The sequence below is a fragment of the Asterias amurensis genome, chromosome 3 (assembly GCF_032118995.1).
Source record: "Asterias amurensis chromosome 3, ASM3211899v1".
Classification (NCBI taxonomy): domain Eukaryota; kingdom Metazoa; phylum Echinodermata; class Asteroidea; order Forcipulatida; family Asteriidae; genus Asterias; species Asterias amurensis.
Window position 1 is genome coordinate 8,371,884 of NC_092650.1, and position 21,467 is coordinate 8,393,350.

At 37.4% G+C, this 21,467-nt stretch overlaps 1 protein-coding gene across 1 annotated transcript in view; it reads right to left on the reverse strand.

Annotated features, from left to right (window-relative positions):
* LOC139934669 (C-Maf-inducing protein-like) overlaps positions 1-21,467 on the reverse strand; it is a 101,207-nt gene that overhangs the window by 48,961 nt on the left and 30,779 nt on the right. Inside the window, exons 5-6 of the mRNA XM_071929013.1 lie at positions 7,477-7,665; positions 5,587-5,690 (exon numbers count right to left, since the gene is read on the reverse strand). Of these exons, the coding sequence (XP_071785114.1) occupies positions 5,587-5,690; positions 7,477-7,665 (293 nt within the window). The remainder of the gene's footprint in view (positions 1-5,586; positions 5,691-7,476; positions 7,666-21,467) is intronic.

Consider the following 21,467-nt stretch of genomic DNA (forward strand, 5'->3'; position numbering starts at 1 on the left):
AATGAGAAGTACCCTTGATCCACTAAGCGAAAGTACATTTACTCCTGGCCAATTTCTGCCCAGATATAGCAGTTAATATTAAAGCGGGACAGTTCTTTTTTTTTCAGAACCAAGTAGTCTCTCAAATTCCGAAATCTACTCCATGGCAGTACAATAAATAGCAAGACAATTATCAAAGAACAAAATCTTTGTGGCAAAGTCAATATTCATATGATGTAACCACAATCCAAATATACATTTACCTCACCATGCAATGCCTCAAAACCAAAAAAAAAAAAAAATAGACAGGCAACCTTTTCCTGTAAAGAATTAATTAGGTGCAGGTCGAATGTGTACAAATATGGAGATTTTGTTTCTAATTCCAACTCTGCCTTCGGGCTTTGCTGGATATGGGATGCAGAAGCCTAAAGTTTTCCATATTCCACAAGCACCAACAATAGTTCATCATGTAGAAAACTTTACCCATAGTTAGAGCAACGCCTTAGAAGTGGGTGTAATATAGACCATGAATAATATGTTAATATCACACTAAGCATCGTTCAATCAGAATCAAGGATTTAGATTTGCTTGAAGAGCAAGCCAACAGATATGATTTGAAAACAGCTTGCAGCTCTTCAGACAAAACATTTCTCAGGTATTCCAATGATTTGCCCAACTGATAACAAATACATTCATGTAGTTCAATAATTAGGGTGCATGTACCAAACAAAAATGCAAATTCTCTTCAAGCACTATTGCAATCTAATATTTTAGGCAATAATGCATCATATCAAATGCTGCACGGAACGTAAATATCTGCCACAACCCTTTTCTCAAAGTACATGTTGAGGCTTGCGTTATGGGATTCATATGACAACAAAATACCCCTAAACATTCACCATCATTGGGATGTCATGTGGAATAAAGTGAATTAATAGGAATGATTTGCAGTCATGCAGCGGTTATTTCTGTAGTGATGACTCTGTATTATACTCAGATACAAATAAAACCAGCAGACAATTTATATTTTGATTTATTGCCACAGCCTCTGAAAACTGTTCTATTGCCAAAACAAAATTGGGAAGGTTGCCGAAAAAGACACTAATTGCTTGGGGTACAAATGACCCCCTTGTTTGGCTATTGCCTGGCTTCCTTTATGTACACGTGACACATCCACAAAAAACACTGGCCATACCTGGCTTATTCTATACCAAAGTACACGTGCCACAACCACGACAAATTTTGCCATTACCTGGCTTCTTCTATTTATGTATACCATTGTACTAGTGACACAACCACAACAAACTTGGCAATTACCTGGCTTCTTCTATACCAGTGTACTTGTGACATCAACAAACTTGGCCATTACCATTGCATACATTTGTAAATTTATAAGCCATGGGCAGCAAACATACATGTAGTGATGTAGCGTGCGGGTGGCCACACATACATCTCGTTTGCCCTGATAAAGCATATTATCATTGATGGATAAAATGTGATATTGCAATGTTATAAGTCATTGGGTTATGGCTTAAGTCATACTGATGTTTCACTCTTTCTTACATTTTTAATATATTGGTCAGACATATTTGACAAGTTATTTTCAAATATTCTAATCGAGGGCATGATTTATCCATGTTGACCTAAATACTTCAAATATTAGAATATCACAATGTAGGTCAGGACCTTAGGCAAAAAAGAGACTTGCTGAGTGTATTGGCTCTAAATATCAGTACCCATGTATTTAAAAAGACTTAAAGGAACACGTTGCCTTGGATCGGTCGAGTTGGTCTATAAAAAGCGTTTATAACCGTTTGTTTTAAAATGCATATGGTTGGAAAGATGTTTTAAAAGTATAATACAATGATCCACACAAATTTGCCTCGAAATTGCGTGGTTTTCCTTTTACTGAGCGAACTAACACGGTCGGCCTTTTATGGGAGTCACAATTTGACTCCCATAAATGGCCGACCGTGTTAGTCGACGAGGTAAAAGGACAACCGTGCAATTTCGAGGCCTGTTTGTGTGGATCAACAACATCTTTCTACCCGTATGCATTTTATTAAAACCGGTTACAGACGCTTTCCAACTCGTCCGATTCAAGGCAACGTGTTCCTTTAAGGTCTAAGCTGCCTCCACAAACATTGTTTCTCTCATGTTCCCTCATTTTCAATTTGTCTGCCTCCTCGTTGTTCACCTTTTCTTCATTTCATTGTAAATGAAATCAGGTAGAAAACAAAGCAAACAAAAACAGTCCATTGCGCAATGACTGTATGTTGAAACATAGCAAAAACGACTTCCCTGGTATCTACAACATACATAGTATGCAGTGAAATTATTATATTGGTGATTTTTCTCATGGCGGCCATCTTTAAAATCCAAGATGGACGCCATAATGTGTGTTGGGGAATGGTTCCTACCAAAAATGCAAAGCTTATGTAATAAGAAGCAGGTGCTTGGGCGGAGTGTCCACATCCCCTCACTTAGTTGCCTGACTATTATTATTATCAGTTTCTCCTGTGCTGATGCACTTTCAGGGACAACATCCTCTGTACATAGTGTTTACAACTTACTTCCCTCATTCTCTACTGCCCACTATCTCATCATTAAACATCATGTCAAACAATCCATCCACTCCAACCAGACTAATTGCCCCACTTCTCAGAACAAGATCCACCAACTTGAACCTGTCTTTATGCTGTACCATAGAGTAATGTTTGAGTTAAGTAATGAGTTTTGATGTATAATTAACCTACTTACTTGTAATTACATATGTACATCTACAGTACGTGTCAACCTATATTTAGTATGCCATAATGGTTGGGGTCTGATGATGCAAATGCAGAATGTTTTATGCTCCAATTATAACTGTCAGTAACTCGCCTAGTCACCTATCTGTATTCTTTGAGCAGAACGTTAAGCATAACCTACTATTCAACCTCATTCCCAGTGGTGTCTGATCTCATCGCGCCAGTTCTTTTTCCCAGAACACCTTGCTTGATTAACTACTGGAAGTTTGACTTTATTATTATTATTAAAATAACAAAATTCATTGGATATTTTAATAAGTCCTGCCTGTGGTTGATCCACTCTGTGTTAAAGACTTCGCAAGATGTGATGTCAAAACAAAAACGGATCAAGGCTTATAGCAATTGGCCCACCTTCTTTCCTTTTTTGATATTGTGATACGTCTAACTGTATTTAAGGGTGACCACCTAAAACAGAATTCATTAGAAATACATTATGTATAAAAACAAAGTGCCTAACAATTAGTCTATGAGCACTCAGAAGTTTTAAATAAGCGTGTCCGCAAAGCATTCACTTTTGTTTACCAATCAGAGTTGATTTTAAGTGTTCCCTTTCAAGGGGTTAGTAAAGAGACGTATCGATATGGCATGCTGCCAATGGCAACAAAGCTGTATTTTATCAGGCAAGGTTTCTTTTCATAAACCCCCCCCCCCCCAAGGTCTTCGTCAGGTATTTCACAAGTGCAGGCGTAACTGTCAAAGAATGATGCGTCTTCTTTTTACCTCTGTGAGGGCGCTGTTTGAACTATTTTAACCAAAGGGGTCATTATTACTGGTTGACTTGACTTTTATCTTTAACATCCAAGCTTCAAATAATGTGGGTCGGTTTATCTAACAAACAACCCTCAGGCTGAATGATGATTCAATGTCAAAGAAAATCATGGGGGTACTTTGGCATCTTGCAATATGACATGACATGATGAATGCATCTAAACAATACCCAAGTACTCTTGAACAAGGTTTAACTCTTCCATTAAGGAATCACCGCGGAAACTGTGATGATAATATTTGTACAAGGAATCGGTCAATCCTTCTCTCGCCTTGCAGCCTGGGACCTGTTTGGTTGCAGCGTCCCTCTGGTTTGTTGTCAGTTTCTTCCTAAGGTTAAGAGTTTGTTTTTGCATTTATTCCAATTTGTTTTCATCTAAATGCATTGTGTGTTCTTAGAATTTCCGGATAATACCTGGGTTAATAATAAGCCAAGCTTATTTGTTTGCCCAATAAACTTAAGTTTTAAAGTTAGGTTTCATCTTCCATTGACAATTGACACACCGTTTTTATCATTTGTAGACACAAAAAATGGATGCCCTGCCCCCTTTTAACCGAATCAGTTATTGTCCAATGCTGATATAGACACCCCTCCATGATGTGTGGCATGGTCCAGCTTAGGATATCGTGTCGTGGCCGAGCGATTAATAGCACCGAATTCAAACTCTGATGTTTCTGATCAGCAGAGTGTTGGTTCAAATCACCTGCCGTAACACTTGTGTCAAGACACTTAGCCATTGCATCGTCCTTCAGATGGGGCGTAAAGCCGTTGGTCCCACGTGTTGTGTAACGCATGTAAAAAGAACCCACTGCAGTTTCTAAAAGAGAAGGGGCTCGCCTCGGTGTTCCTAGCTATGGCTGCTGAATGTGCAAAAGCAACTTGTAAACCCTTATAAGGTGCTACATAATTGGGTCTCAGAATTCATCACTGCAATAACCTCTCTGAAAGTTTGTAATACGCGATATAAGACTTAAATATTATTATTGGTATGTCATGGCAAACATGTACATGTACATGCATTGAGACAACCAATGTGGTTAAAACAGTGGAAATTTTGAAGTTTCTGTCAGCATGTGCTGACAATGACACTTTTTCATGGTTTTAAAAGCCTGGTAACCATTCCTTGATTCAGAAAAAAAATGAAGGTATCAAATGTCAAAATTAATCCTATGACGCATTCTTCTCAAATATTTGTTTATTTATTATGCTGATCCAGCTATTCTCATGTAAAATAAAATATATACCAGTATCTTACAAGTATGTGATAATTGATGACCTTTCTCATCTCATATCCATTATTTGTATCAAAACATCCGACATGTAAATGATTTATGACAAGCCAGTTGTCAAAACTGAACTACCATTAGCGACATGAAGAAAAACATGTACGGTATTTTTGGAGGCAAGCTTTATAGAAAAGTTGCCTAAAATAGAATCAGCTATTGTGTTGTGTTTTTTCCATGGATATGTTTTGTATGGTGTACCCTTCCTTGGGTTTCTCAACCCATGATAACCCATAATCAATACCAGGCCTGGAATTACACCCAGGCCACACAGACCATGGTCTCCATTATTGGCCCTGGTCTTGGCCTTGATGCACTTCCCAGTGACTTTAAGATTTTCCAATAGAAGTGCCCCTTGCAAAATGAAAATGACCCTGCCCTTTCATAGATGAAACTCCAAGCATGTGTACAAAACATACAACAGCAGTGTTCTGTCAAAACCTTTCAGTTTTGAGCAATTGTGTTCAACTTGGTAAACATGTACATAATCTTTGATACCATAGAGATGAAAGAACGATGTAATGGTAGTCAGTGTTATGTTTTTAGTTTGATAGCCATGCATGGCGCTGTTTAATGGACATGGTGGTAGCTGTTTCCCCTTGGATGTTACGGTGCTTGTTGTTTCACTTGCAATTTTGAAAGACGATAACAAAACCAATAACACAAACAGGAGCACGACAACAAAATAAACCAACAAAAAAAGAACTACAAACAACTGCTTCTCAAAGCATGAAAGTTTTATACTAACATGTTAATGAATGACTGCAAAGCCTGCTCCTTGTCGTTCTTGCTGTACAACGCCAAAATAAAGTCACGTACAAATCCTTGCAGTCGTGGATTTTTGCCAAAGTCCTGTACAGGTAAAAAAAACAAGGGTAAAACCCAAACTGAATTCATTAGATGCTCATGAGCTATAAAGAGACGATCAGAGCATACTGATCGAAATGTTGAGTTGTCAACCAGTGGTTCTTTTACGAACCAACTCAACTCAAAAGATATATTCACATGGTCTTCCTTCAAACCTCTTTTATAAGTTAAAGATGGGTGGCAAAACGCGTCATTGACCACCATCTTTGTCAAATTATGTCAAATAATGGAAAAGTGCACGCGTGTACGCGCTGCGCGTGACTCTCGGCCAATGGTAGCTCTTTCAGCATGCACAATTCATCAAATATGGCGGCCGATGACGTCTGTTGCAATCCATCTATACTTCCACCCTGCAAAGTATCAAATCCTACTTATATTGACTGAAGTGCTAGTACATGTGTTACTCTTGATTCTACAAGCACGTAATGTTTGAAGCCTCCTGGATGCAGACAGGCTTTTGCATGACTAATGAGGACATTTATTTCTCATGGAAGTTAAATTTATGTTGCACTGTACAAAATATGTACTTTAATATGTAAGAGTGTGGGTTTGGGTCTCGGTTGTTAAACTTGCTTCCTTACTATTGCTGCGTCCTGTGGATGGGATGTTAAGCCGGAGGTACTCTGTGTTGTTTTATGCAAGCAAAATAACCCCGTCCATTTGTCAAAAGAGACGGTGCAGTGTTCATGGTTTGATTGGCTGCATATTTTTACGCCACAGCACCTAACAAACCATTACATGGAAACGTAGCTCCACAACACCCGACAGGAAAAAAAGGGAATGTTGAAGGTCCTTAGGAGTCACTGAGTGACAAATATGAGTGCTATAATCATAAATATTATATTTAGATTTTTTTGACGCACAAAAGAAAATCGCAGTATAGGTTTGGACATGAACATGGATGGTCCACATGGCTCCAAAACACAACATGTATAGTCAATACATGTAAAACTCTCAACAGTACTTTTGAAAATCGTATATTACTAATACCATCAATGTACACAATGTGTATTTCAGGTTTCATTAGAATAACCATTACGTTTTAAACCTATGAATCTCAACCCTTCCGCAAGCCATCCAACGGTGAGATTTATGCAAAGTTAACCCTACCATGTGTATAGTAATTGGCGTTGGGCCTTGGCATGATTGCCCAAAGTGCACAGAATCATCTCATAATGAAGTTTAGTTTGCCAATGAATCAATCTTAATTGCTAAGCAATAATGTGATGTCACCTCGCAACTCACTATGGTGATGAGGCAAACTCATCTCTGGCTGATTTTGAGCGCTTTGTGAAATCGGAGCCAGGGCTGTCAATCTTAATATTATAAGTCTCCACCTGGAGTGTTCAGTGTGGAGATAATTACAACTGGAAGTGATTATAGCGGGAAGGATCGCATCAATATTAAACATCTAGTATGGTGTGGCCTTACAGCTCAAAAGGAATCGCTAATTAAAATGTGTTGTTTCAAGTTCCCCTATTTTAAAGTTGACTATTCCCAATCTGACTGTTTAAAATATTTATCATTTCAATTTAAGTATACTTATAAAATCCAAATCAAGAAACAGAAATGATTTCTCGATTTAAAGTAAAAATTTGATTTAAGAAATGTACATTAACAATGGCATTTTGTGAAGATAATACCGAAAATGAATGATCACTAAAGGGTTCCATAAGAACATTAGCCCTGCTCGTACAGGAACAAAGTATCAGGCCTGACATCCATAATAACTTAAAGGTCAAGGCAGGTTAAAAACACTTTGAGGCCATACCATGTTATGCTTTAGGATTCGATGAATGACTGGCGTAAACATCTCTAGTACCACTCTGGATCGAGGAGAGTTGCGGCAGTGCTTGCTGAAGAATGCACAAATCTCCGGCGAAGGCTGGTTGTTTTCCAGCAGGGGTGCCACAGCAGTGATAATACTCTCTTGGGCCACGCTGTTAAGAACATCTCGGTTCTGGGGAGAGAACAGCCAAGGAGGAAGTTTAATACACTTAACAAATTACCTTGATGATATGAAAAATAAAATATTAGTAAATTATAGTAAAACAGGCTTCCAAAATCACCCAACAAAACCACAGTAAAAAAGCGTCGCTGATCACTGATCTCTCTAACTGTCATTTTAGAATAAAAAGAACATCGTTCAGACTTAAAATAATTAGTGACTAGTCAGTAGGGATAATGATAATGGGGTAATTTAACATTGACTGATGAAGGACCGTCTAGGACATTAGTTATGGGCACCTGTGTCTCAGACTCCCAGGGCACTCTACAAAGCTCTAGTATGACCTCCTCAGCTTCTCATGGGGAAGAATCGTTGAATGTCACTGAATTTTAGACTTTACAATTATAATAATAAACACATTATCGCCATAGAAATTAAATAACCAAACATAGGATTAGAGAAAATACAATAATCAATAATCAATAATAATGACGATAAGAAGAACACTAATCACAGGCCAGTAGCCATCAAGTTTTGATGCTCATAGCCCTGAACAAAATACAAACTAGAAAATAATAATATAGCAAAATTTCAAAAACAGCATTTATTTACAACTATATCAATACAAAAACAATGAGCCAAACTATACTGTACTGGAAGAGGTGGGTTTTGCGAGCAAGTTTAAATTACTACGGGTAGATAAGGCTATGTATTCTAAGTGGGAGCTGATTCCGAAAGGTAAGGGCCAGTATGATAAAAGGATCTATCCCCCCAAGAACTGCGTGCCAAGGGGGATGACCATTACCAATAACAATGAAGATCTGGATGATGGATGAATGAAGATGTCTAGTGGACTTACATTCAACAATTAGGCTCCTATTGAAGTGAAGGGCAGAACCCTGCAAGGATGTGTAAACTCCAATTGCCTACAATAACATTTGACTAACAATTCCACCTGATATAAAAAATGCTTAACTGAGCCCTGAGGTTAAAATCACACATTGAACCCCACATTTGCCACGCTGGCATCCTGTTAGTAAAGTTTAGATACACAAACAATGTGTATGTAGCATGTTAACAACAAAAACAGACAGTCCTGTTTATTCTAGAAACTATTATATTGGATGTAACCTTTGGTTACAAACGGAGTGACCTTTCCAGCATTTCGGGCAGGCAGGATGCTGCACACTGGTCATACAGGAAACTTTTGTTGTCATAATTTCCACACAAATTCAAGAGTTATAAAAGTAACAGCAGAACAAGTTTGAGATGTACACCCTCTTTCTATATCAAAAGTTGATAAGAATTGGACAGTGCAATCTCCATAAAACACAAGATTGTTTACTTTGGTTCTCTCCTTGCCCTTTGACCTCTGACCCACACCTTTTTGATCAGATTACTCTGTAGCTATCGACTTTAATCATGGGTTGCAAGTAGGAACACTAATATTCACTCTGTTGTGAAAGTGTCTGATTGGCTGTCTCATTCAATGACATGGAAACCATTTAACATGATTGGAGCAAACACAATCTTGGAAGATACTTCGATTCAGATGCTTAGTACAATTGTTCTCCTGGGATAGGTTTTCCCAAAGCTGAGTATGTATTCTACCGACTCATGTATCAGTGTCAATGTTGTCAAGTTCCTTGATACTGAACGTCTGATAATATACTATGTTACATGATTTTGCCAAAATTCATTCAACAAACGCACATGTTTACAAATGTTTCTTGAGTGTTTGATTACATTTGTTTGAACACACTCTTTCCCACAGTTGGCAGAATTGAAATTTTCTGTCACATACAATGAACAATGTATTGTGTGATTTATAGCTGATAAGTGAAAGTTGTTTCACTATGCTCTGCCTTATCTCATTTACTGAATATAACAATGTCAAATAACTCTGGATTAATGCTCCAAAAAGTATGTAAATAATAACAAACATATATGTTTATCCTACAGCATTGATATGTGAACGCACTTGTATGACCGTTTATTTAGTATACACTCAATTGTTGTTCAAATACTATCGTCCCACAACAAAGGTTTACACTGACTTCATCCAAATGGTCTTTTGTTGTGTTCTGCTCTATAATGTACTTATAAATGTATAAACAGAGCATTATAACAGCTGCTTAGAATATTACAAAGGGGAACAATTTGTCAAAACAGCTTTGCAAAATCCAGCTTTAATCATTTAACATATAAAGCATCACAGTCTAATCATGGAGGTAGAACGTACATTGTATGGTGCGGAAGTTTGCATGAGTACATACATACCAATGTGTAGTTGGTTTCTGATAATGATGATTGTATAAGATTATGTTTATGTGTAAAATGTAATGTAAGGTTGAAACCAATGCCCTTCTCCACTACACAAAGACCAGCATATTTAAACCTTTAAACTTGGGGCCAGTCCAATTGACGTCATTACCAAACCCAAACAAACCATGCCTACAAGATCACCTCAAAGAAATCCTGCATTAGAAATCAACTGTGTAAAATCACTCATGGTCAGGTCACACCACAGTAAGTTTTGTAATATGTCTGTACGAATGAACGAACGTGGGTGATTTTCAATTTTGTTTTCAGTTACTATCATGACCATGATTGAAATTGATTAACAATGAAATCAAACTTGATGTCGGCACTTCATTGAATGATGAAGTCATACTTTCATGACATACCGATATTTGATATTTTTTGTGTGTTTAGTTGACGTGTATAAAATATTCATTAAGGTCAATTGTTAGAAATGTTACTATTTCAGACTCAGTACTTTTAAGCAGTATTATAACACCCCTTGCAAGTGTTCTGCCTGCTCATTTGTTAAGAGCGCGTCACACGACATGTCTTAGTTTTGCTAGACGACGGCCATGTGATAGTGCGTCCGTTTGCCATGCGCTAGTCCGAAGACTAGCACACGGCGCCGTGCGCTAGTCCGACAGACTAGCACACGGTGTGCAGTACCCAGACGTCCGTTGCGTGTACGAGGATGATAAATTAATAGTCTGTAACCATTTCGGATTGCACGACACTACATGCAACACAGTAAGTGAAAGTGTTTGCAATCTGTATTCGCGTCGTCCGTGGATTGTAGCATTCAGGTCTGTAACTTAATAGTACAGTATTTAGAAATGTTTGGGGTGTTATAAAACAAATATTGACTGCTTTTACTCGTGCAATGGTTAAAAACTATGACTCCCTCGGTGATCCCCGGAGCGTTCTATTTTCCCTCGGCTTCGCCTCGGGAAAATAGAACGCTCCGGGGATCACCTCGGGAGTCATAGTTTTAACCATAGCACTCGAAGCAGTCAATATTTGTATAAAAGCAAATACACAATTGGATGGCATTCTTTCCCCACTACATGTAGATCATGAAGAACATTGGCAGGCAGAAACCAGTAAAACGTTTTTGGTTTTTCATTATTGTTTATTCAAATGGAACTCAGGTTTTATTGATGGCAATAAAATGGCACGGCACACTACACAGCTCTGCATGTAAACAATTTTGAAATGAGAAATAAAACCCAAACAAATGTTTCTTTTAAGTTTTGTTAGTTTTTTTTTTAGTTTACTTGGTTACTTTGTCGGGAGATTCTACCTTTCTCGTGTTTTATTTTTAAATATTTACCAAATAGGCCTTCATTCAAATAAAAAAACACTCAATTTACGTTTCATTTTTAACAAACACAGCATATACATATAATGTTCTTCCTGATAAAGTTACTGTCACACCAATGCAAAAATAATTTGAGATATGGATTTTAGTTTATTTTTGAGAAAGAAATGACAACTGTACACTGTGCATTCTCCTCCAATAATAACAACATCTAAAAGTCTTTTGTACCTACATTCTTATTCTTATTTTATGCAAACTTTGATATACACCATAACAAGTGAGAATACTGGTCTTTGTCAATTAAAAAAGGTGTCTAGTGTCTGTAACCCTCAACCGTCATCAGATGTTTCAGTCGCCATAACATTACCATAGTGATTTATAGATCATTATAGTTTACTTGACAATTAAGATCTATCCATTCACCCGTGGACTAATCTAAGACAAGTCTCCATCCAGACTGGAGTCAGAGTCAACACTTACGCCTGCAGGTTGTCACCAAAACTATCAGCCATATCCTTTTTTTAAATTTATTTACAAGATCAAAGTGTTTTGTGGATTGTTTATTCATTGGACCCCTTCCCCTGGTACTATTATATTTAAGTGACCTAAAAAATGAATCAGAAGTGTTTTCCTTAGGCCTCTCATTGTTCATTCACAAGTAGCCCCCCCCCCCCCCAATGTCTTTTTTACCTTGGATTCTTGTTTAGGGTTTGGGTTTTTTTTTTTTTTGAGGGGGGGGGGGGCTTCAGGTCAAATTCACTAAAAACATAGACATAAAACCTGTGAGATGGCCCCAGATTACAAAGTAATGTGGGGCTAAAAACCAAAGAGAAACACCAAATAAAAATATTCAGAGGACCCTTCATTTCAGGTTGCCCTAGTTTTGAAAAATTCTAGGGGGAGCCCCGACTTCTATTCTTTGGTTCATTTTGTTAAATGCTAGAACCTAAGGTGAAATGAGTAACACGATGTAGGTCTACAGCTAGTATAATGTAAAAAGCCTGGAGTTTCATCTTCGAGCGAGCAAGGCCATTTTCATTTCTACTAGTATCATAAGTAGTAGTCCAGTCTAATTTCTATACCATCCGCCCTGGTAATAGTTAAAAAGCAGGACAGTTCTTTTCAGAACTGAGAAGTCTCCCGAACCTCCGATTATCTACTCCGCGGCAGTAGAATAAGCAAGACAGTTCCCTGAGAACAACTCTACCTGGCAAGTAGATACACACATGGTGTTACCGCAAACCAAATATACTAGTATCATATTTTGTGTGATTTGTAATTATGATACCTATATGTGCAGGATACATGTACATATTGAAAAACACATCCTTATAAAAATATCGTTGCTAAAGTTGCATCACAGATGACGAGAGGCATACTGAGTTGGCAGCCATCACACAATCTGATTGATCATCCATAACAAGGAACACCCTGCCCACTCCCCCCCCCCCCCTGTAGCATCTGTATAGCGCCCTCTATTGACAAGTTGTCATGCAAGAATGTTATGTCAAAGGTTAAAGTTCAGAGGTCAATAAAAGAACAAGCATCTTCTTGATTCACGTAACAACTTAAACAACTGCATATTAGACTTTCCATATTTCTCTACCCTCGTTCCAAAATATTAACCCCCCCCCCCCCAATAAAACAATTTTTGTATTAAAGGAAGAGAAAGTGAAGAAAACAGAGAAATATAGTGTACAAAGAGTGTATATGTATCTTGGAAATGTAAATTGTGGAGCTGGAATAGTGGACACATGAAGAGAATATTCTGAAAACAAAAGCGCCAAAGCAGCAGAAGCATGGAAAGCAAAATAAATATGCAGACATGGCAGAGTGCAGGCCAGATGCTTCACAGAGGCAAGGAAGGCAATTGCCTCCATGTATTTGTGCCCTTGATGAAGTGCTAAAGTAGAAATTTACAATTTCCTCATAGGCTGCCCATCCAAGGCTTTTTTTTCTAAAGGAGAAAATACCTTGGTGCCATTGCCCTTTCAAAACGAAGCATACAGGCCTAAGAGTTGAAAGAAGCTCAGTTACATTGGACAGTATGTGTGGTTTAATTACACTGGACACTATGAGTAGTTCAACCAGTTGAATGTGATAAACGAAGTGCACCCCAGGTGTATCATCATCTTTTTATTGTAAAAAAAAAAAAAATTAAAATAAAAATACAGATCGGGTCAAGTCTCTTCACATTAAGAATACAACTTTGTGTACCATCTAGAAGTGACAAGCTGGAGCAGTGAAAAAAAAATACACATCAATCAGCGTATGTTTCTAAAGATACAGTTGATTGTATCTAAGAATTGAGCAGGTATCATGTACTCATCGTCAGCCTAGAGAGACAGCTAGTATTTCACAACGTATATTTCAGCCCTTGGGAAAATTGTTTTCAATTTGTGCCTCCAGTAGAAGCTTGGCTGTTAAATTGAATTTGAAAAATGCAATAAACTTTTCATCGATTTCCCTGGACTCCCCGTGTAAATAATGAACCCTGCCAATGAAAAAGACAGACTAGAGAAGTGATGAATTTACTGTTTTACATTTCCTTCTTGTTGCAGAGGCGTGGGCAAGACATACGTACAACAACAACCCCATAAGAACGACTCCTTAAAGACAGTGGACACTATTGGTAATTGTTAGCATAAAAACTTACTTGGTAACGAGTAATTGAGTGCTGTTGATAGTATAAAACATTGTGAGAAATGGCTCCCTCTGAAGTAACGTAGTTTTCGAGAAAGAAGTAATTTTCCACGAATTGGATTTTGAGACCTCAGAATTAGATTTTGAGGTCCCGAAGTCAAGCATCTGAAAGCACACAACTTCGTTTGACAAAGGATGTTTTTTCTTTAATTATTATCTCGCAACTTCGACAAACAAATGAGCTCAAATTTTCACAGGTTTGTTATTTTATGCATATGTTGAGATACACCAAGTGAGAAGACTGGTCTTTGACAATAACCAATAGTGTCCAGTGTCTTTAAAGAGCTTAGCAGGGGACCAGTTAGTAAACCGGTGTACATGTATGAGTCTCTTCACCCACATTGTACATCCCTGTACATTGCTACTACTGTAGTTCCTACAATGTACACAATGTACATTGGCGTACAAAATATTATTGTAATCGTCAAAAGTTACGTGTGAAGAGGCGGAGGTTAGCAGCAGGCTCTCAATTTGGAATTTTTGATTGAGTTAATGCGATGAACCTACAGGTTCAGTGTGTTGCATTACTCACAGCAGGGTTGTACATATTGGAGAATGACATGGACATGGCTTGTATACATATTTAACATAAATTTTAAAATATACAAAAATCAGGCCTCGCCCTTAAAACTAGCCTGGCCTACATTGTCTAGTCAGGTAAAAAAAATGCTACAGGCCTGTAAACACCACTTCTCAATTCGCCCTAGCGGGTACTAAAAACTTGTTTTCTTCCTATTTCTTCCGTTTAAAGACAGTGGACACTATTGGTAATTGTCAAAGACCAGTCTTCTCACTTGGTGTATCTCAACATATGCAAAAAATAACAAACCTGTGAAAATTTGAGCTTGATTGGTCGTCGGAGTTGCGAGATAACTATGAAAGAAAAAACACCATTGTCACACGAAGTTGTGTGCTTTATCAGATGCTTGATTTCGAGACCTCAAATTCTAAACTTGAGGTCTCGAAATCAAATTCGTGGAAAAATACTTCTTTCTCGAAAACTATGTCACTTCAGAGGGAGCCGTTTCTCCCAATATTTTATACCATCAACCTCTCCCCATTACTCATTACCAAGTAAAGTTTTATGCTAATAATTATTTTGAGTAATTACCAATAGTGTCCAATGCCTTTAATGTGAAAACTAAATAACTCAAATGTGTGAATGCTACTTTATTTGACTATTCAACTGGTTGTAGTCACCATTTATATATACATCAGAAAGATACTATGAAAATACTTCCTACTAAAACTTCCTGGGGGAAAGTCAAATGCATAGTTTATTCCGATGGGCTACCTTCTTTCAAAAACCTGAAGCGAAGGCCTGAAAATATATTTTAAAAACTGCTCATCTACACATATTTAAACGATTTTATGTATTGTAGAATTGTAGTTCGACGATCATTTCATACATTTACTAATAATATTCCAAACTTGAATGTATGTATGTATGTATGTATGTTGTGTTGATCAGCCAGAACATTTCAATTTATATAAAAAAACTTGCCAAAAATATAAAAACGAAACATGTGTTTTTTAAAAGCCCAACAAGAATGCACTACACTATACAAGTGTGTTTTTAAATTTGTCTCCAGTCCCACAAACTCACACACACATAACATTTAAAGCCATTGGACACTTTCGGTAAATAGTATTGTCCAAGACCCACACTTCGTGCATCACAACTTATTTAGAAAATAACAAACCTGTGAAAATTTAGGCTCGATTGGTCATCGCAGTCAGGCGAAAACCCACCCTTGTTTCCGCACGTTTCGCCGTGTGATGACATGTGTTTAAAATAAATCCGTAATTCCCGATATCGAGAATTGATATTGTTTTAATGTTTTCTCAAAAAGTAAAGCATTTCATGGAATAATATTTCAAGAGAAGTCATTCACCATTACCTTCTGTAAACCCTGTAAGTTATTTGTAAATCTGTGAACTTTTAAAAAGAAATTCTGTTCCGGAAGTCAAGTCCAATGGCTTTAACAATAATGATAATCAACAATATTTACATGTCAGAGTTCCGTGTGCACTGCACTCTGAACAATTAAGCAACAACGCCTACAGCCGTTGTCACTTTTCAGTATGCGTGGGATAACAAAATGCTACACAATTATCATACTCTACAGCAAACACCCTACCTCTATAATTAGGAAGTGAACAAACATGCCCCAGGCAAATCCGTCTGTTTCTTAAAGTCACCTGGAAATAGAATTTTTTTTCTTTCAAACATAAGAGTATATGCTTAGGAACAATAAAACAATTTTTTTAGTAATAGTTTGTCACCATTTTTATGTTTAAAAAATATATCAAGTTGTTTGGGGGGCTGACTCCGCCTACCCCTTTTGTGACGTCAATCGAGGCAGACTTTGCCTGCAAAGCGTATAGTAAACACACGTGCAAAGTACATGTACGTCCAAGTCGTGAGTTGGTATGTTTCAAAAGGTGTTTTTCTGCATTCAGCAGCAAAACACCTGGTCGGCATTGCCGGAAAAAAACCAAAAAATCTTTTTTTGAAACGTCAAAACTCACGACTTGGTCCATACATGTACTTTGCAATTGTGTTTACTCTACGCATTACAGGCAAAGTCTGCCTCGATTGACGTCACGAACAGCGCCCTCTCGGGTCGGGGTCTACTCTTAAATTTGTAAATAACATAAGAACTGATTTTGTAAAACCTTAGTCAACTGTTTATTCACATTCCACTCATCAAAACACATATATTAGTGACAAAAGCTTTATTTTGAAAAAATACCACTTCCAGGTGACTTTCAGATTTTAAATTAAAAGGTTTTATATACACATGGAAAATATATAATTGTATGTACTGCATTTCTTTTACTGTAAATTACCATAATTTACAGTAAATTATGTTCCATCACCAAAATAATAAATAAATAACAAATAAATAAATAAATAAATAGCATTGTGTGCTGTAGTTAATTAGATATTTTAAGCCATTATGGCTGAACATTATGAGCCCAAGATACTGCAGCTCGTGACATCCAAGTGCAACTACAACTAATTCAAATTCAACTGCTAACTCAGTGCCTTCTTTACAGTGGGGAAAAAAAAAAAACAGCGAAATGATTAATGGCCCATCGAAAAACAAACTGCAATGCTTTCAGTTTTCCTCCCTTTTTAATTTGTCGTGCATACACAGAATCCCGGGGACGTACATCAAGGCTCGGATGTAATATTGTAAATAGGAAACGACCGGGTTAAACATTAACATAGATGTACTGAATAACTTAACGTTTAGCTTCAACCGGGGTACGATAGCTTCTACAAATATACACGGTGAAATGGATGTACATGTAATTTAACACATTTTGTGTTTAGCATTACTTAGTCAAAATACAACACTATGATGTGTAAATGAATAATATACAATAATGGCAAATGTATGAATACACATTTTGGTTTCAAAGAGATATTTACTAAAAAAAATAGTTAATTAAAATTGTTAATGTTAATTCAGAAAATATCCAGATGCCAAATAGGGTTGTGTTTTTGGATTGTTAAATGCTCGTTCGATTTCCCTAGCTAACGCAAGGCCAAAACTAGATTATCATGATGAGTTAACCTCAGTTTGGGTAAAAAATATTTCCCTTTAAGACTGGTATTACAGTACAGATTTTTTGCCGATTTGACCCAAAATTTAATGCAAGTTTTAAACAACTATTCTTTATAGATTCTAGAAAGTTGTAAACTCATATAGATCTGTATTCTGTATACCTGTTGACTACTATGCATACTCCAATAGACTGGATATCTCGCACAGGGGAAACTCTGCAATTTTTTTATAGCTCAAATTGCCCAATCCAAGGCAACGTGACCATTTTTACGTCATCTCAAATAACGTAATAACATTACGTGATTAGATTATTAAGTATAAAAAAAACTTGGTTTTGTGTTATATTCGATAGTGATAGTGCGATGGCTCTGTCTATAATTACATCTTCAGTAGGCCTAATGCAAAACATGTCGTCAAATAATAGCACTCGTCAGCACTCCTCTTTATTGTATAAACTCACTAAGTTTTAGCTGGTACAGAAACTAGCCTTCAGCTGCACAATTTGTTATTATGGCTCAAAACTGTAGCCCTGTTTCATCCCACCTGGAGAAACTTTCCTGGATTTCCTGATCACAAACGTATTGATCTTAAAACTTGCAAAACAAGCCCTTCTAACCAAACAGAAAAATGCTTAAGTCATACTGTGCTGTGCTGTCAACACACCAAAGTAACGTTTGTCCAACTTATTAGTGCCTAGTTTGAGGGTTTTAAATTATGCCTGCACCATAATAAAGCTGACAAGGTTACACAATCACTTTTCAAAGAAACAAAATATTTATCCAGGAATAGGAATTTATGATTACAAAAATTAAATTGTTAACCTTACATTTTGGCGTATTTTAATTTGTTGCAACATTTTACATAAATGTACCAAAGCGGTACAGAAACTGACCTTTAATTCCAACTAGTTGGTAGTCACGTTTTCTGTAATTATCTCCACCGGCATGGGCAAGACCCACACTCGCACTACTGTTTAGAATCAACGCAATGATCACGTACAGTATGTAACACATGATCACCTTGGGCACCTGTACACGTACACGTACACGTACGGTACATATAAATTATGGTGAAGGTAATTTTGTTGGCCCGAGGGGCACCAACATTTTGAAGTCTACATGTGTAGTCGTCCTGACCATTGCTTATGCCACACCCTTGGAACCTCGCTATGATAATGACCATACCATTTTGCATTAATGATAGATACATTTAGTATCATTTGATAGATACTTTTAGGCTTGTTTGATAAAACCATCAATCGTCATTATGCTTTGGTATGCATGCATGGACAAGGACTAGTGGTGCATAATGTACAAGGTGCAGCGCAACAAATTGTATGAAATAATAGGTTCATGGAGCAAATGCTCCATGATATAATTTAACCCACTGCCAGTGACAGCATGTCACATCAAGTCCAATGGGCCACATTTTTGACTGCGTGAAGGGCACTCTCGATCATTTCCGGCTGTTATTTATTCATACCCAAAACAGTTGTGGAAGAATGGAACAGTCATTACAACCACAAACCATCTAATCCATCGAGGACAATTACAATTTTCACGAAGCCGATATAATCCACCTCTAAAAAGGAAATTAAAAATACGGCACAATGAAAGAATGCCTATTAATCAGTGCAGGGCGAATCGCATAATACCCCCGGAAGTGATAAAAATTGTACTTGTAGCGCCCTCGCGCAGTCAAAAATAAGGCGCATTGGTACATTTATATGTCTTTAAATACATGAAGTCATATGCATCATTCAGCATCAACATTTTGTGATTGACTTTTTTTTCTACAGGGCTTTGATTAATAGCAAAAGTAACAGCAAAAACCAAACATCCTCTTTCTCTGCACCCATTGAACAAACAATTGTGTCTGTTTGCATGGGAGGTGGGGCTTTGCTTTGCAAATATTTATAGAAATACAATGTGAAAAAGCAGCATCTCCACCTTAAATCACTTGTGTCAGTAATGAATCTTATTTCTATATGGACTATTGCTGGTGTGTAGCATCTCATCTACTGTGTGTACATGCACCTGGAAATACATGGTTGTGAGAATTCATGAGTAACATTCATATTTCTTTGTGAAAGTCAAACGCAAGATATTGTCAAATTGGTGAATTTCCCCCACCCCCCCCCCCAAAAAAAACAATTACTAGCAGAAGGATATGACATGTTGAAACAAACCACTTTATCATGCTCTAATAGACCATGGACACTTACTTGTCATCTACCCATCCTACGCAGACCCATCACTTTTGTACAAACAAGCAACTGCATCATGTCCCCCCCCCCCCCACCCTCACCAAACAGAACCGCGAGAGTAAAAAGCCATAAGCTCAATCTGTTGAACTGCTTATCAAATCACGTAGTAATAATGGATTTTAGCCACTGACAAAAGATGTAGGGAATCGGCCCACGACGACGAGGTAGTGATTAAGGTATGGCAAACTGATTCTACCCTCCAAGGTACACACAAACACGATGTACCCCACGCCCCTCGGTACTTTATGTTAATCTTTCTGACATTAAAGAAAAGAGACTAGGCATACACTGAGGCAGAGGATCCCTGTGGATGTTTGCATTCATGGGTGCAAGTTTTCCAAAATTTTTAAGCAAGAAAATGAAGGTGAAATACACTCTCCAACCCCAATGCGAATCCCCTTTGGAATGCCCGAGGACATCCTTCATACACATGCCTTTGCAACCAGCTGAGCTTTGTTTTTCGATGCTAATTTAAGCTAGCTAGGAGTTATACATACCAGGTTATTTCCCCTGGTAAGGATCCAAGTTGGGTTTGCAATGCCAGGCACCAACTCCAACTTTGTATTATACACTACTGAAAACTTTTACTTTTTTTTAATGCTTCAGCGATTACACACCTTCAAATATCGCAAATAACTTATTCCGTATCAACCAAATATATAGTGGACTTCACTGACAGTCCAGATTCACAAAGCTAGTTTATGTAACATTCCTCAATAATCTTCAAATGCTTTGTTCTTTTAGCTTGATGCAACAACCTATGAAACTATGTGTATGGCAGCAATCAAAGTATGTCTTAAAGCAACACGCACAATTTCATATTGCATACTGCATTATCAATAATAATAATGTGCATTGCGTGGCCTTTAATTTAATTATATTTTAGATATAAATTCCCAGCTTCTCCTGGCTGCAGAATTAACGTATACATGGAAATCCAATTATCAAAATTTTACGCCCCAGTTTGGGGTTAATAATCTGAAACACAGACATTTTCACTACTTGGTAAATTTGAAGACATGTCAGATGAAGTTTTGTAAAGATACTCCAAAAAATCAAATAAAAACTGTAATCATCTACACGCATCAGTTCAATCTTCGCCTCTAGCATGGCAAGACACAGCAGCTGTTGCCTGCACTTACACACTCTGATCTCAACAAGTCTTCTTTTACAATAAATCAACCTGCACAGTTTGTCACAATCATAGTTAAAGGTTGGGTTGTACTTTGGTAATGGCCACAAAACAAAATTTTGTAATTTCTATCTGAAAACTTAAAGATGGTAATGGTAATGTAGAAAGCATTCAAGTTCATGCAAAATGATTTTGTCTGAAATGCCCCTGTCGATTGGAAACACTCAAATCTGAGAAACGATTCATGCAATAATCGTTTCTTAGATTTACGAGAGTTGGTGTCCGTTTGCAAATGCTGTGGCAAGAGTTGTGGTCAGTGCCCGCTGTTACATGTACCTCGCTACTTCTGGATGAATTTTACATTCTTGTGAAAATAACATGAGACACTGTAATCAGCTGAAACCTTCACATGTGAATTTGATTAAGGGAATAAATATGTGCTTGGCCAGTTATAAACACTGTGTTTAATACCGGTTGCAGTCTGGATGCGATAATTACCCGAGCGTGAGGCGA